Genomic DNA, 16,238 nt, shown 5'->3' with positions numbered 1-16,238 from the left:
AGGAAGCTTTAGCTCAAACCAGGACACAAAGTTAAGGTTGGTGGTTTAAAGGAGGAAAAGGAAGATAGCTCTCAGGGTTTTTCCTTCCTCAGGGGGTTTTCAGTGTGAGTCTGGAGGACCCAGCTTCTGAGATGCTGAATACATTTTATACTGGTATCATTGTGAAAATGCTTAGAAAGCAGCTGACTCACTGAATCTTCCTGTACAAGTGCTGACAGACTGAAGAGCAACAGTCAAAGAACCTACCCTGAGGCAGGAGATGCGAATACAGCAGTGGCAGATCCTTGTGTTTCTCCTGGTTGACTTGTGTCCACTGAGAATTGGACATGGAGAGGCCTCCAGAAATTCAGTTTTGCTTGCCATAGCATCTTCGACATGGTGATGGAAACCATGAAATAATTAGCGGAGGACACTCAAAAAGGCATCTCCACTACAGCTGGCAGTTTGCAAGCTTAGTCTAAATGATCAAGGTTTAATGTTTCCTTGTCTAAAGGAAGGTGATAAAGCAACTGTCCTCATCAGTGAGCAGTCATTTCTGTTAAACATTTGGAGTTCTTTCTGTTTCCAAATGACCTCCTGTTTCCAAAGTTGTGCACTAAGTGTGGCTGCGTCTTGCTTCACTAGATGTAGCATCTTCTGTGTTCCTGAGCCTTTGCTTTCATTGTACATGTAAAGCTCTGTGTTAAGTAAATAAATAAAAAATCAACGCCCAATTTAATCCAGAAATTTTCCAGACTGATGTAATTTAATATTTTTTTTGCTGCTGCGTACGTTCACAAAAATGTGTGGTAATTTTTATATCAATGCTAGTTACTGAAGGTGCTATTTCAAAATGCTGTTTAGTGAAATCGGGGAGGTTAGGCAGAGTAATCAGGTACTTGAAGCTTAGTCACCTGAATAAACCTAGGCAAACACCAGTGACAAGATTTTGAAACTATGAGATGATTCTAGTAGCAGTTTAGGCTAAATCAGGTAGTTAATGTATGCTGTAACTTATGGTTTGAATTCAGAGTAGATGTGTGAGAACTAACTCTGTTGTTAAAAGTCACGGTACTTTTCCCATCAGGAATTTTAGCTGAGTGAAGGAACTCGTAATTAAATGCTAGTGTGTTGTATAACTTCATAGACATGCTTTTATAGCCCAAAGTTAGAGACTTAAATGGATGGCTACTGTAATAATCACGCTCTGTTTTGGGACAGTTGTTACCCAAGTTATCTTCTGCTTGTTGAAGTTTCCTTGGACTTCTGTAGTCCGAAGGCAGCAAGGATCAGTATGCCTCAGCTCCCAGGTCAAAGGAATTTTTCAGGGTATTTCAGTTTTGTTTTGGTTGGGTGTTTTTTTTGTGTGTGGTTTTTTTCCTGTTGACAGCAAAGAGCTTCTCCTCCTTGGCAGGCAAAATCCTGCTCTGACTCATTTCCAGTCCTTGAGCATAAACTGGTTTGTAAGAAAGACAGGAATGGTTCATATAAAGATGAGTATATTTTCCAGTTGGTTTTCAATACTTGTGATTATTCCCCTTTGGGTTTTGTATTGAGAGGAAAACACAAGCAGGCAGTTTTTCTTGGTTTGAGGCACTCCCCAGAACTTTTCCGTCACTGAGCTTTTCTTTTTCTTACCAGGTACCCATGGTTTTCCCACTGCTGAGGTTGGTCTGTGGAACGCTGAAGGGAAGGTCCCTTGGAGATCAGGCGAGGGTGTTGGGAGCTCCTTATAGCTGGCTTCAGAATGCGATGGGGCGGTCATACAGCCTGTGGGATGATTATTCAGTCGCTGGCCTTTTTTGTGTAGATGTTGGTTGAAGATGACAGGAAGGAAACTGCTGTGGAGAAAGAATGATCGCTAATTACTTGGGGAGTGAAGACATAGGAGGAAATGGCAAACCAGTGTGACAATGATATTTCTTGTGAACAGGAATATTGTCACAAGAAATAATGGTCTGTAACAGATTTATTCCTCCTCTACTTGTGTTCAGTGTTATAATTTAAGATGCAGTGATTAAAAAAATAATGAACGTTTTATATAGGTTACATTGTTGCAAAATGTTGTGAATTCCATATGATAAAATCTTAAGAACAGCTTTTGATGCAAATTTGCAGCAGAGACTACAGTTTGTAAAACAAAACTTCTCAAAATTGATTTCAGGTTTTATAAAAAGCTTTCGGTTAATGTTCATGAATGCTTTTTTGAAACAAACAGTCCCAAACTTTGGCCAGGTCTCCACAGCAGAATGTCTTGCCAGAGAGGTCTGTATCAGCCAGGGGTGTGGAAAAAAGTCATACATCCTTGCTGACATCAGTAGGTTGGCAAAACCCCAGGCATGGATGCAGCTGTGCCGGCAGAAGAGAACTTATATCAGCTTTGCTTATGTCGTTTGGGGAGGTGATGCAACTATGCCAGCAGAAAAACCTCTTCCCTTGGCATGTGCTGTCAGCGTAGGAGGCTCTGCCAGCACAGTACAGCGACGAGGCTCTGCACCACCAAGCCTTCGGCATCAACTGCAACTGGAAAAGAAAAGCCCCTTCGAATGAAAGAGAGACCTCTATAATTTAGTTTTTACAAGTAGTCATTGATAGGGAACAGAGTGGAAAGAATGATTGAGATTTCAAAATTAAGTTTTAATGTTAAAAAATGTGTTTAATTTGTAGGGCTTTAAGATGTCACTGGCCCTTTAGCGGCTGTCTGTTTGTCATTGGGTTGCGGGGTTTGAGAGCTGCAGTATGCCCAGCATCTGCGTTTTCTAAAGCCTTTAAGGCTGGTAAAGGTATGACTTTCTGTGGAAGCAGTGAAAAACCTTGTCTGTAAACTTAGGAAGACGACTGTAATCACATTTACATTCCCATCATATTTGGATGTGACCACTAGCACTAGAGCATCTTCATGTTTAAATAAAAGTTTAAATTTCTCAGAATGGAGTGTTTGTGTTTTACAGGAAGACAGGAGTTAGAATTCCTGTTCTCTCCACACACGCGCACATTTTCCTCTCCTTCCTGTGGCCAGCTGGTGACAAAATTTTACACTTCGTAATGCAGAAAACCAGAAAACTTAAGGGAAAAACACTGTAAGAAGCAAAAGATACTGAAAAACAGATTAGAGGCTCTTACTCTCCAGTAGTAGTTAGCAGTTAAGATGAAGACTGGTATGTGTATCTTGACTTTTATGGCAGCCATACAGGCTTGCACAAGGGAAATGTGTGTTTCCAAACCTTGAACAGAGCAGTTGTGCATTTGATCACTGTGTGTATTTTGAGAACTCTGCTCAAGGGTTTTTGGAGGGAAGAATAGCACTGTGCCAGACTAAGTTTGTTCAGTTTGTTATGAAAATGTTTTGAAACTAGTTACTCTGTCATTTTGCATTGCTTGTACCCCTAAAAATATTTGCCTGGCGTTACTGAGGGCAGAACGGTCTGACAGCCAGACTTGCACTGGTATAGTTAAAATCCGTCAGTGTTTCCATTACAAACTTGGAGGGAGGGTTTAATCTTTTTCCCATTTTAAATCATGCCTGGAAGAAATTCCAGATCAGCGCTTCAACTCCAAGTATATATCTTTTGGAAGAGGTTTGATGTTTCTAAAAAACTGATTTAAAACCAAACAAAACCAACCTCCAACCCTATGGCAATGAAATACTGATACTCAGTTCTGGAATGTTAGATGATCAGAAATATATTTAATTCTTTCTTGTAATTTTCAATTAAATTAGGCAACAACAATGTTTCTACATATCAATGTTGATTTTTATAGCGAGTGTTGCAGTTTGCTGTTCCTGGCTATTATTGCTGCGTAGTAAACTTTGCAATATGCTGAACTGGAAGATTTCAAAACCTTCCTAGGGAAACACAAAAAAGACACATAGTTATCATACAGTATGGGATAGAAGGCATTCTTTTGTACTTTTCTCCCGCTCACAATTTCATTCTCTTTTCCCGAGGTTATCTCCAAAGTAGTTTCACTTTTCTTGTGCTTTAAGGCTGTAGTTTCATGGATGCTTTAAACCGAAGTAAACTGTAATCCCCTCCTTTCTGCCTACACATTCCTGTTCCCTGCCTTGTGACAGACAAAGCTTTTGCGTAGCACAAAACCACATGTGGTGAAACAGATCAGGGAAGATAATTTTTTTGGTTCAGGCTGTGGCTACACAACTCTTTGTACCAGTCCAAAGAAGAGAGTGGCACCGGGGCCGGAAAAGTGAGCCTACACTGACATCTCACTTTATATTCCACTTTATTTCCACCCCCCGCCCCCCTTGTGCCTTTCCTCTGCAGTTTAGAGGGCGGTTCTTCGCTATGAGCATCTCAAGCTGTGAAGGCTCAGGCTTTTGCAGGAAAGGGGCTGCATGCAGCCAGTTCTTTTTGTCAGTGAAAACCTTGTAGTCACAAGACTTGTTACTGGCAACTTTAGTTTTTGGTATATTTGTTCAAGTATTCCTCTCTTGCAGTACCACACAGCTGTTCATAATACTTTCTGTACTGTGTCCTGCTATACTGTTGTTAATGTAAATGATTAAAACGCTAGAATGTTACCTTCCATTGGGGTCTGATTTTAAGAACAATAGCATTAGAAACCTTGAGGACTAGGTAGAGGAGCTTATGTGCTTGTCTCCTTTGGAAACTTGAATTTTTTCCCATTATACAGAATCTTTTTCTTGACGGTCTTGAAATAATCCACAAATACTGAGATCAGTGGCAGTGTGAAAGTTCTGCTGAAGTGCACAAATATTTTAAAATCTGGTCCTTAAGCTGTCTGTCTCTCTATCTTAAAAAAAATCATAGCAGTATTGTGAGGCATACTGAAAGCTAGAAGAGATACAAAAGAGGCTTCTAATTATTTTTGTAATTCTGGATAGATTAAGGAAATAGCATAGTCTTTGTGTTTGACACAATAATTAATTTATGATGTGTGAAATAATAATATTTTTGCTGTGCGTGAAATAGTAATATTCTTCTAGAACCTAGAGGAACGGTATCTCTTATTTGACGTTCACATTGAGTGCCACAATGAGACATGATAAAATCCTGTGAGTAGCATCCAGCAGAGGTTATATATAATTTGAGCCTGTGTCATGCATTGAGCATGCTTCAGATGGTGGTTGGTTATATTAGAATGTGTCCATGAATCCTCTCAGAAACGTGGTGTGAAAGCAGGTGTATTTAAAATACATGAGTAATTATGTACACATTTAACACAGTGCTCCAAATGGTAAGCAGGCTACTGTAGACTCAGCTAACGTGCATGCTGCCATTGCTATCTATAGTTTACTCTAACGTCCTTTTTCCTTTGCAGCAGTCCATTGTACCAGCCCACCCAATGGCTCCTCCTAGTCCCAGCACCACCAGCAGTAATAACAACAGTAGTAGCAGCAGCAACTCGGGATGGGATCAACTAAGTAAAACAAACCTTTACATCAGAGCACTGCCTCCAAATACCACTGATCAGGACCTGGTAAAATTATGCCAACCGTAAGTACTATGCTTGAATATAAATTATAATGTCATACCTTAAAAGCTTTTAGTAGGTATCCAAAGTGATTGATTGGATTAGGAGTGAAGAAAAACAGATCCATAAACAAAAATCTTCATGCTGTTGGACCTCGCGCTGCAAGTTTCGCCTTCCCTGGCAATCAGAAGGAAAATAATGTGTTTGGCACTTTGGAGAAGCAAAGGAAGTTGAAATATAATGGGGAACAGAAGCAACCCATTGCTTTAGTGAAAACTATGATCACCCATACTGCTGCCTGATACTGTGAAAATCACAGATATTAACACCTGAATGTGAAACTTGCTATTAAGGACCTGCAGCAGAGGGTCTCCTCTGTTCACTGCTAAGATAATTGGTTGATAAAAACTCCCCAAGTAATTGTTCTGCATCACTGTAAATTACAGTGTGCATTTGAATGCTATGCTTATCCTAGTTTCAGACTAATTTATGTTGGCTGTACATTACTGCACAATTGTATTTATGATTAGAAATAGTCGATCCACATAAGAATCTCTGTGGTGGCCAGAGTGCCAGGTAGATTTTGCTTAGCAGGAGGTTTTCAGGCAGTTCAGCTAATGTGATTTTTTTTTTTTTTTCCCTTTTGTGCGAGCTTTTGCTTTTGTTTTTTAATTTTTACAACAGCACATGCCTTTTAGCTACTTTCCAAGGTGAGTCAGATGTCAAGAACAATTATGTTGTTTATACGCTGTTTAAAATAGCCTCTCTTAAATGTTTTGCTCAATCTTTAAAATCCTTAGTGCTTCTGAAAGTCATAGTGAGCTTTCTGGATTATTTTTAAATCAGTGCTACCTGTAAGCAAACACCCAAATCTGTCTTGAATGAGATTAAGATTTGTATATAACACTGCGCTCTGGGATTCTAAGTAATTTTGTGTTCAGTTTAGCAGATAAGTAACTAGGAATATACACAAATACGTGCCCAAGATCACAACGCAAGTTAGCAAACTAGCTAGGAGAACCTGTATGTCTTGGATTCCAGCTTGTATGAGGCACCTTTGTTTTTGAATATTGCAAAAATATCTGATAACTAATATATAGAGAAGAAAGTTTCTTCCTTTTTTAAATAGAACTTGGACTTTCAGGATATTAGTCACGTATCAGCCATCTTAGTATTTTAAAACAACTTGCTCTCAGATCTTTAGAAAAAAAAAATCCATTTGATCATTTTCCCAACAGCAAATGAAATCCATGTGTTTTACAGAAAAGAGAACAGATTATGAATCTGTGAAAAGATTCATTGATAAATTAAACATTTTAACAGCTTCCATGTCACAATGACCTCTTACATTTGCAACTAAAATTCAAGTAACACATTTTACAGAAGTGGTTTTTTTCCTTCCTGTTTTTGTCTTTTGAACTGATGAAGAAACCTTGGCCTGCACGCTCGTGTTACGTTAGGACAGAGTTGTGAGGTTATTTTGCACTGGAGCCGCCCAGTAAGTACTATTTGTGCAGTGGTTACTACAGCTCCTTAATCTCTTTCTGAAGACATTTTGGTTTGCACTGTCATAGATGCCATTGATGCATGAACATCCTAGAAAAAACACATTCAGTACTTTGCTGTGACTGGTCCTTTTTCTCTTTGATAGCCAAAGATTCCAATTTTGTTGTTGCTGCTGTCCCGTATGTAATTGTAGTTGTAACAGCATGAATTTTGCACATAAAGGAAGGGCAAGAACTGCAGACATGAAGTTATTGAATCAATTCTGATATGAATTTACAGACTAGAAAGGTCATGATGTTTCTTCCTGTAAGATGCTTCTCTCCTAAATGTCTTAATTGAGAGGAAAGGAAGCCCTGTCTCAAAATTCTCCATTTCTGCTGAGGAACAAAGTGAAATGTCCAGAAATTTTAGGCTTGGAACATCTTTCAGAAATCTGGGTAATCCATTAAGACCCTTAGTCGTCTCTGCCAGTGTAGTCCTGTAGCAACTAACTTGATGCTGCAGTAGGATAGAAATGACAGTACTCTCTTCTTGTTCACAGAAGGTCAGTAATCCACTTTTATAGACTATGGAAAGTTTCAGATGCAAAATGTTACCTTCCTACAAATCTGCCTAAACTTCTAGGACATAGGGTTCAAGATATTCTTGAAAGTGAACCAGCTCTGTTCATTGTTTAAGCTGAGACAGTACAAAATAAATGGAGAATAAAATCTTGGACACATACATAGAAGTCAATGAAGAAACCACTGTTTACTCCGGATCTCTGAAATACTTTTAATTATCTCTTTACAAATGCCTCAGATTTTACTGGGAGATTTTAGAGTAGTTTTAGCTCTTTTTCCCCAGATAGAATGGATCTTGCCATCCTAAGAGGATGTCCACTGGAGTGCACTGTGCTAAGAATGGATAGAAATGCTCTGCATATGGCAGAAGTAATCTTACTAGCTGGCAGTAAAGTTTTCAGTGGATGTACAGAAAAAGGTCACTTGCTTTTATATCTTTTGGCTGTTGTCAGTCAAGACAGAAAACCACCTGTGGGTTGAATAATAATGGCTGAAAATCATAATTGTCACTACAAATACCAGAAACATTGCATCTGCAATCTCATTGCATCTGAGATTTTCCCTCTCATCATAGTGGACTTGTCATATACACTGTGCTGAGAAGTTATTTTCAGTGATGGTTATTGTAGAGAAATATTGCTTTCAATATAATCCCTCAGAATACAAGGTGGAAGAATGTACAGAGTTCCTTTGCACTGGTCTGGTCATGCACTGACTTCTACGTGCCATAGTCAATATGTTTGCTGTGGTACTTGCTCATGACAACTAGCAGTGCTAATTCTCGCCACGTTTTTTATTTTGATTAACTATTTTTGGTGACTCGCTAGAGAAACCTCTTATCAAATCATAGAAGTGTTGGGCTTGCTTTCCTGTTGTAGCACAGCTGTGCGGTATTTACAAACACAATTAGCAAATGTTCACCAAGTTTCGTGGAAAAGTACTTTCCTGGCAGGAGTGCAATTTGCCAATATACGTCTCTACAAATCTGCTCTCAGCCTTCATCTGCTTGGTTCTTTCTAGTTTTCTACTAGGTGAAGCTTTCTTCTTGTTTCTGAGATGACAAGAGCATATTACATTTTTGTTGTGAAGGCTTACCTGGGAGTATAGCTATTTTCAGATAGTATTACTGGCCTTTGTGTGGGAAATAAAGCTGCCACGTTTCTGAATAGTTCATTCAGACTTGAGCCTGCTACTCCAGTTCTGTGTTGGGAAAACAAATTGCATCATATCATTTGTGCCAGAGGCAGAAGTGTGGGGAAGAATAAGGTAGGTATTATGTTTGTTGCAAGGATGTCATAACAGCCAACCCAGAAACAGAGTCCAGAGTGTTGGAGGGACACCACGTGAGTCAGTCCTGGCCCATAAGAGCTTTCCCTCAGGTATGTAAGGGTAGGCAAAGCAATCAATGCAGTGGCCCACAAATACTCTCTTTTCTGTGGGCAGCTAGACAGGAGCAATCGGCTAAACAGAAGGAGAAGAGGAGAGGGAAGGAGAAATTGGAGTAAGGAGACAACGAGTGTGGTTTGGGGATGCCTGCAGGAAGTTGTGTGACTCCGCTGTGAAGTGCCTTTTCCCAAAACATGTAGCATGAGATTGGCTGTACTGAGCAAACCTCTGCCGTGAAGACCTGGTTTTACAGGGTTGCTGGAGCAGTGGTAGCCTCAGCTGTGCCTAAACTGTAGTCGGTTTCCCTGGCATGACTATCAACAGTTGCCTGATATGCCTCCTTCAGCTGTTGTGTTGGGTTTATGAATAAATTATTTAGGCTTCAATTGTACTTTCTTCTTCGGTGTCTGTTAGACAGTCGATTTTTGTAGCTTAGTTTATATCTGGATCTGAAGATGCAAGATAAAAACCATTCCAGTTAATCACTGAAATTGTTGAGACGGCTTATGCGATTAGGGAGTTAGGCAATTTGATCTTATGAGAGTCAGCCAGGAGTTTGTAACTTGCTTTGACATGGGTACTTTCTGGCACCTTTTCTAGGTGCTCTCTAGACTCACTAAGCACTGTGCTTTGCTGCAGATGACCTTTATGCACAACCCACATGGTTCCAAAGCCCTCTGCTTTCCACCGTCTTGCTTATGATTTACTTGCTAGCCTGCAGTATGGCATCTCTGCACACTGAATTTCTTCAGAGACTATTGTTTGTGCAATTTACATCATTAAATGAGGGTAATGCAGCAGACCCTTCATCCTCCTGACAGTCCTCAGTCCCAGGGTGAGATTTCAAGCTTTGAGACTTGACCCAGGTCTCCCCTGCCCAGTTCAGCCTAAATCATCGTGTCACCTCACCCTTTGGTGTATTCCCTTCCAGGCTGTTTGCTCGTACCGTGCAGCTTGTGTCAAGCTGTTTGTAGTCGATATATTTTTGAAATCTGTTTTTCCTCTGGACAGTTTCACTTTGGCCTTCTCCCTTAAATTATCGCTGTATGGTTATAATGCAGGTTTTTAATGGGATTACAATTAGGAAAGCAGCTGGTTTAAGGTAACAAAGTTAGTGATGTAATTACCACGATAGACTGTTGTTCTACACCAGGATGGTCAGAACACAGAAACAGAACCTTGTGGCAGCTGCCTTTGCTTATGTACGTTGGGCAATCTCCTATCTTGCTGAGAGACTATTTTAAGGGTTCCTTTCTAAATATTCAGCATCACAAACACAGGCATAGCTAAAATGAATGTCAGACTAATGGGTGTTTTGAAACATTTGAGACAGACACGCTGTACAGCTTTGTTTCTACAGCATGGGAACTTTTATTTTTTTGTACTTGCATGCTCTGATGTTTCCCTATTTTAGGGCAAGAGCAGCCAACAGTTGTTTCATTTCCCTGCTCCTAATAAAACATGTTTTCATTGTCATGTGACATCCATTAGCATATTTATTTCCATGTTCTTTGCTTGGCATGTAATTGTGACCTCTCCCCACGTTGCCATTTCCCGTCTCCTTCAAACACACTTGGGACTGAGAAGTGGTGAACTGGAGCTGAAACATTTGCTGTAGCAGGGAGCTGTCATTGCTGCGGTCAGTTAAGAGCAAGAAACGTGCTAATTTTACTCAGCATATCTCTTCAGAAAAGGATGTGTCTGGACTTTAGGAAATAGTCTGACTGTCTTTTGCGTTTAAGTCTTTGGGAGAATGGTGTGGGCAGGTCACTGCTGCTTAGCTCAGTCTAGGGAAATGTCTGCAGCACATGGATACTACCCATTCAGATAGATGGTGTAGGTAAGAGAAAGTGGAATGGAAGATTTCAACTAACTTCTCAAATTTTTTTGAAGTATTTTCTTTTCTTTCTGCTCTCCATTACAGTTCATTTTTTCTTGCATTTTTCTTTCATAGTTTGCCAGCTGCTGTGAAATACTGCGTTCATAATTATGTAGAATATGATTTCATGTCATATGATTGTGTGATACATCAGTGTCTGAAAAGGGTCCCTCTGAGATCGTGATATAATGATATATGATCGTGATATAATAATGATTATATTGGAGCAGGAGTTCTTACTTTTTTAGGGTGGAAAGAAGTCCTCCATAAATTAGTTCTTTTAGAGGTTTATATTTGCGTTTTTTAAAATAATGTTATTGCATACCTCTCTGAATAAATAATACCAGGTTTACAGAATTATCATTTGATTGCAGGAGGAGGTAGATTCTGCAGCACTTGAACAGTATGTGATTTGTAATGTTCAGCTCTATGTTGTATGGTGCCAGTATCATCTTTTTCTTTATTCCTTCTTCTTGGTGGCATGGTTTGGGTTTTGTATAATCTGCAGTAGATTTCCCCCAATTGCCCTTACTTGTTCATCTGGTTTTGCTCTTCAGAGCAAACGTAACAAGAATAGTGAAGGTATGTAATAACTAGATGTAATAACTGATTGTACCAGTGCTGCTTTGCCTGTGCAGCCACACATCGGTGTGGAGCACAGTGCAACGCAGCAAAGAAACACCTACAAAAACCTTGGGACTGGGATTTAGAAAATCTCAGTTGTGTTCTGCCCAGCTGATGTGCCCAGTTTCTCAGCTAGACAGACTGCCAGAGGAAGAGTTGCATGCCAGTATGGTATATAAACCGGCTCTGCTAGCTTCGTCTTAGCTGGTGATCTTTTAAGAGGTTGCTGTCAAAAGTAAGTACCTCACTTCTACGGCTGAGAAGAAATAGTGTTCAGTTTTGTATGCCCCTTTCGCCAGATGCACTGGAGAGGTGTAGGCCTGACATGGAGACTGAAGTGCTCCTTTTCATTAGGGCTTGTCTTCCACAGTCAGTGTGGAGTCATTTGCGTGGTATGCCGTGGGAACTGTGATTGGCCTGGAGACGTGATGTTTGGTTTAAATAGTCATTTCCTTTATTTTTTAGCAACTGCTTTCAACAGCCGGGTTATGAAGTGTCTAGCCTGGCACGTTGTGAAGGAAGACGCTCTATCTTTCCTTCAATATTTGCTCTTTAATTAGACAGAAATAAAATTCAGACAGCTTTACATTCATGAGCAAATGAAATCCACACTGAAAATCTCTCTGAGGAGTTCCAGGGTTGGTGGTTGTGTTGGTTTTTTTTTTTTTTTTTTTTTTTTTTTTTTTTTTTTTTTTTTTTTTGGGGGGGGGGTGGTGGTGGTGGTTTACAGTAATGCCTTCTTGTAGAATGTGAGCCATATGTAATTTTTGGGAAACTATAATGGAGAAAAAAAGTAAAAAACCCTTGTCTTCTAGAGTCCTGTCCTCTGGATGCAATCTTTTGAGATGCCTTGAATTTAAAACAAAACACAGTTTTAATTTTCTCATTCCATTTTGTGATTAAGGAAAGACTGAAGTTTTTCAAACTCAGTACTTCATTTAGCTTAACAGTAATCAGCAGTTCCCATTAGCGACTCCTCTTCCAAACAAGCAGTCTGAACACAAATGCACAGAGGAACTCTGTGTCTGCATTGTGGATGCTGATGCCAGGATCCAGCGATTGCACAAGCTCCATCTCCCCCAGGAGATGAGAGTTTTGTTGCAGTGTGGGGCCAGAGGAGAGGTGATCCCATGGAATTTCCTTTAGGAAGTGGGGGCGAGGGAGGAGAGGAGAGTGGAAGGAATGTTTCAGCCACAGCTGCTTGTAAAAGAAGCACTAGGAAAACAGATTGGTAAAAGTTACCACCATTGAAGATCTTCCTTGTTGGAAAATAGAGAGCTGATTTGGTAGTGTGGGGCCTGTAAAATCTAGGAGTGTTTGCAAGTCTGCAGGTATTTGTTGCTCAGAGATGCAACCCGTGTTCTGTATCAAAGGGCTGTGGGATAGAAATGTCCTGTGGCAGCTGGTGGAATGCCTTTAATCAGGGTCCCAATCCTGAGCTTCCCTAATGCAAGGGCCCGACTGGCAGGGTGGGAGGTGATAGCAGCACAGTTATTCATTGGATTAAACAGTAATTCAAGAACATGTTGAAGGTTGTTGGTGGGGTTTTTTTGCTTGGTTGTTTTTTTTTTATTTCAGTGGACTACTGAAAATGTTAACATGTATGATTCAGACCTTTTAGTGGATTCCCTGATGTCAAAAACTGTCCCTTCTATTAGAGGCCACTTAGGCAGGTGTCTCAGTCAAAAACCTGTTCAGAATTGAATCAGCTTAGAGCCCAAGTTGATTTCTGCCCCAGCATGCTTACATTGAGTTTGCCCTTTTTCTCAGGACACCATTCAGTGTAGAAAGCAGGATTGGTATTTGCAAGCACATTCTTATATCTAATGTCTAATATCTCATGTGGTTTCACATAACTCATAGAACTCTTGTGAAGTCTTGACTTTGTTTGCTAAAGGTTAGTTCTGCTTAGCTCTGATTTCTGTAATGTTAACTCTTGAAAAGAAAAAATGAGCCATCTGATATTGACACATCATAGGTAATTTTTTTTTGGTAACCTCTGCTTAGCTCTGATTTCTGTAATGTTAACTCTTGAAAAGAAAAAATGAGCCATCTGATATTGACACATCATAGGTATTTTTTTTTTGGTACCCTTTCAGCTTTTTTCCCCTACATTCTTGCAAAGCCGCATTTAGGGTTGAGAAAATAACTTGTATTGCAACCCAGATAATAAATATGTATATGTTACCTGCAGAGTGAAAGCAGTAGTAAATAAGTAAACAAGTTAATTCAGATCCTGTTACCTCCAGTGGAAGTTGTAAGTGAAGAAATAGGGAGAAAAATCACTGATTATCCCTAAAAAACTCTATGAAATGTTAAGACTTGATCCTTAATTGTTTTCCCACAACTTCGAAAATTCTACCCTGTTTTGACATTCAAAAAACGTCAGCTCCCTCAGTTCAGTTTGACCAGTACCTTACTCAAAACTCAGACCATTCCCGTAGAAGATTAAACTACTAAAGGGCTGCCGAGAGAAGAATTAACATTTCATTATTTAAATATTTTATCTTTGCAGATAGATGTGCAGTACCTGCGAAAAAAGTTGAATTTTAATTTAAATGTGGGTAATGTTATGATACATGGACGTAGATCAAAAAACACCAATGAAAACACAGAAAGAGAAGACTTTGATTTTGGATCTGTTTTGGCACAGTTAGCTAGTACAAATATTCCACTCGAATAACCTGTGTGAGTTGAATTAATGATTAACAGAATCAATTTCGGTGGAAGAAATACTATTCTCATTTGTGCTCCTATTCTGCCCCTTCCATTTCCGTTTCTTCTCTTGCTTACTTTAACCTCTTCTTTTCCCAAAACAGGAAAAACTCGTAATCTGTTTTCTTGCTGCGGCAAGAGAAATCCACCATGATAAACATTGTAACTTCACTTAATTTGGGGGGCATTAGTAATTACACTTAATCAATTGATCATTTTGGCTATCTTAATATGTTAGCCCAAAATGCGTGTGGGACTTGGGATTTGTTTGATAGCACAGGCTGAGCTTTTTGACCTTGGAATTGCACAGTGCCAGCTAAGCTCCATGGTCTCTAGTTCTTTCTTTTGGTGTTTCTTTTTTTTTTTTTTTCTTTTTTTTCTTCTTTTCAACCTGTAGCTGTGCCACATGCCAAGGCAGAGATCTCCCTGTGTTAAGTCAGAATGCCTTGTCTGAGTTCTGGAGAAGCCCTTTGGCAAAGAGAAGTGAGACTCCTTCCCCTCGAGGCCTGAGGGTATCAGCGTAGCAGAGTATCCAATGGAGCTGATGGAGCAGCGTGCGTTTCCTTCCCCTCACCGCTGTTTGTAGTACTGTGACCTGCAAAAGAGTGTTTGTAAATCATCTGTGCTTTTTTTTTTCCTCCAGAGATTCTGTGTTCAACCCCCTCCATTTCCCACTCGGGTTTTTTGTGTGGCAGGCTTTGTCTTAACTTTTTTGTTAAGGCTTTTTTCGTTTGTTGCCAAAAGACTATTTGCTGTATTTTGAAGATCTCAAATACTGTTTCTTGTTCCTTTTTCTCAGTGGCAGCTCACAGGGTTTCCATGTTGTAGTACAGAGGTACAGTACTAGGGGTGAAAGACCATTAGCCAGGACTGCTGCTGAAAGGAGTCCATCGTTGTACCAAGGCCTCAGCACGAATGTGCTTTTTATTGTGTAAATTAGGATCAGTCCTTTTTGAACATCTTCCAAACATTCAGAGCTGTGGCATTATAAAAATATACAATAATCTGTCCCAGTCTTCTGTTCTTCCCAAGTGAATTGCATGTTACTTTGTTCCATGAGAATTTCTGAAGTTTTTCCCACCCATTTTATTAATTGTTTATTCAGTTAAATATTTGCTAATTCTCTTTGAAGCCTAGGACACTCACTCTGAATTACACAGTTTTGCAAATGTCGTTAAATATGCTGAAAAGAGTAGCCCTCCCAGGAAGCGGGGACAGCACTGACTGTCACTAATCCAGCACTGGATTTCCCATCCAACACTTGAACTGAAATTGAGGTGGAGTCTAAGGAGCACAGGCTCACTGTGGACAATGGAATTGGGTAGGATTGGTAAGGTGCAAAAGGTAGATAGGTTTCAGCAGATTGCAGAAATGCCCAAGTCGTTAAGATATTCTTGTGTAAATAGTCAGTGTAAGAACATTTTTTGAGTCTGATTCTTTTTTGAAAAACAGGAAAGACTTCATTTTTTTCCTCTCAAGTTTTCATTTAATGAAGGAATTGGACTTTTGGAAGCAATGACCTGAAGCAGACCCTGTGCTGGCTTAAATCAAAATGGAACATGCCTCATTTGTGGTGACTCTTTTGGTCTTTTCTACCGAAGGTGTTGCCCTTTCAATTGTTAGTTAAATTCATTGATCAAGTAACACTGTCTGTAGTCTCAAGATAGAGACCTCCACCTGAACTTACTTGGGTCCAAACCCCTCCCTTCATCAGAGGAGATTAGAGTTTTGGACTCTTCCCATGGTTGTATCTGAAAGGTGAGCAGTGATAAGGCTTTACTTTCAAAGGTAACTGGTTACTGACCAAGCGTCCTAGTGAGGTTTATACGGTAGATTGAGGTTTTGGGAATATTGTTAGTTTCTTTATCTCATTTTAGATAGTTTAATTAGAAACAGAGCATAAAAATACTTAGCTGTAAAGCCACTTCTTTATAATTGTCTTGCCATGTACTTCACAACATACTAATAAAAATACTTCTGAAAAAGGTATCCATGACTGTTTATACCACAACTAAATTAGTTTACTTTTTTGCCATGAAAAAGGGGAAATTAGTTTGTGTTTCTCTGGGTGGAGATTTATGAGTTCCTGTGATAGAATACATTTTAGTGCCATTAGGATGTTGTAGCTTCGC

General features: G+C 39.7%; 1 protein-coding gene across 2 annotated transcripts in view; it reads left to right on the top strand.

Annotated features, from left to right (window-relative positions):
- Window positions 1-5,282: 5,282 nt before the first annotated feature.
- Window positions 5,283-16,238, top strand: part of RBMS1 (RNA binding motif, single stranded interacting protein 1) — a 66,186-nt gene continuing 55,230 nt past the window's right edge. The window contains exon 1 of one of the 2 annotated variants that reach the window (XM_010141335.1): window positions 5,283-5,456. In XM_010141335.1, coding sequence (XP_010139637.1) covers window positions 5,305-5,456 — 152 coding nt within the window. In that variant the 5' untranslated portion in view covers window positions 5,283-5,304. The remainder of the gene's footprint in view (window positions 5,457-16,238) is intronic. The other variant, XM_010141337.1, reaches the window with a different exon arrangement.

Source organism: Buceros rhinoceros, unplaced genomic scaffold, assembly GCF_000710305.1.
Source record: "Buceros rhinoceros silvestris isolate BGI_N320 unplaced genomic scaffold, ASM71030v1 scaffold768, whole genome shotgun sequence".
Lineage (NCBI taxonomy): Eukaryota > Metazoa > Chordata > Aves > Bucerotiformes > Bucerotidae > Buceros > Buceros rhinoceros.
Note: the sequence above shows the minus strand (reverse complement) of the source record. Positions and strands in the feature narration are given on the sequence as shown.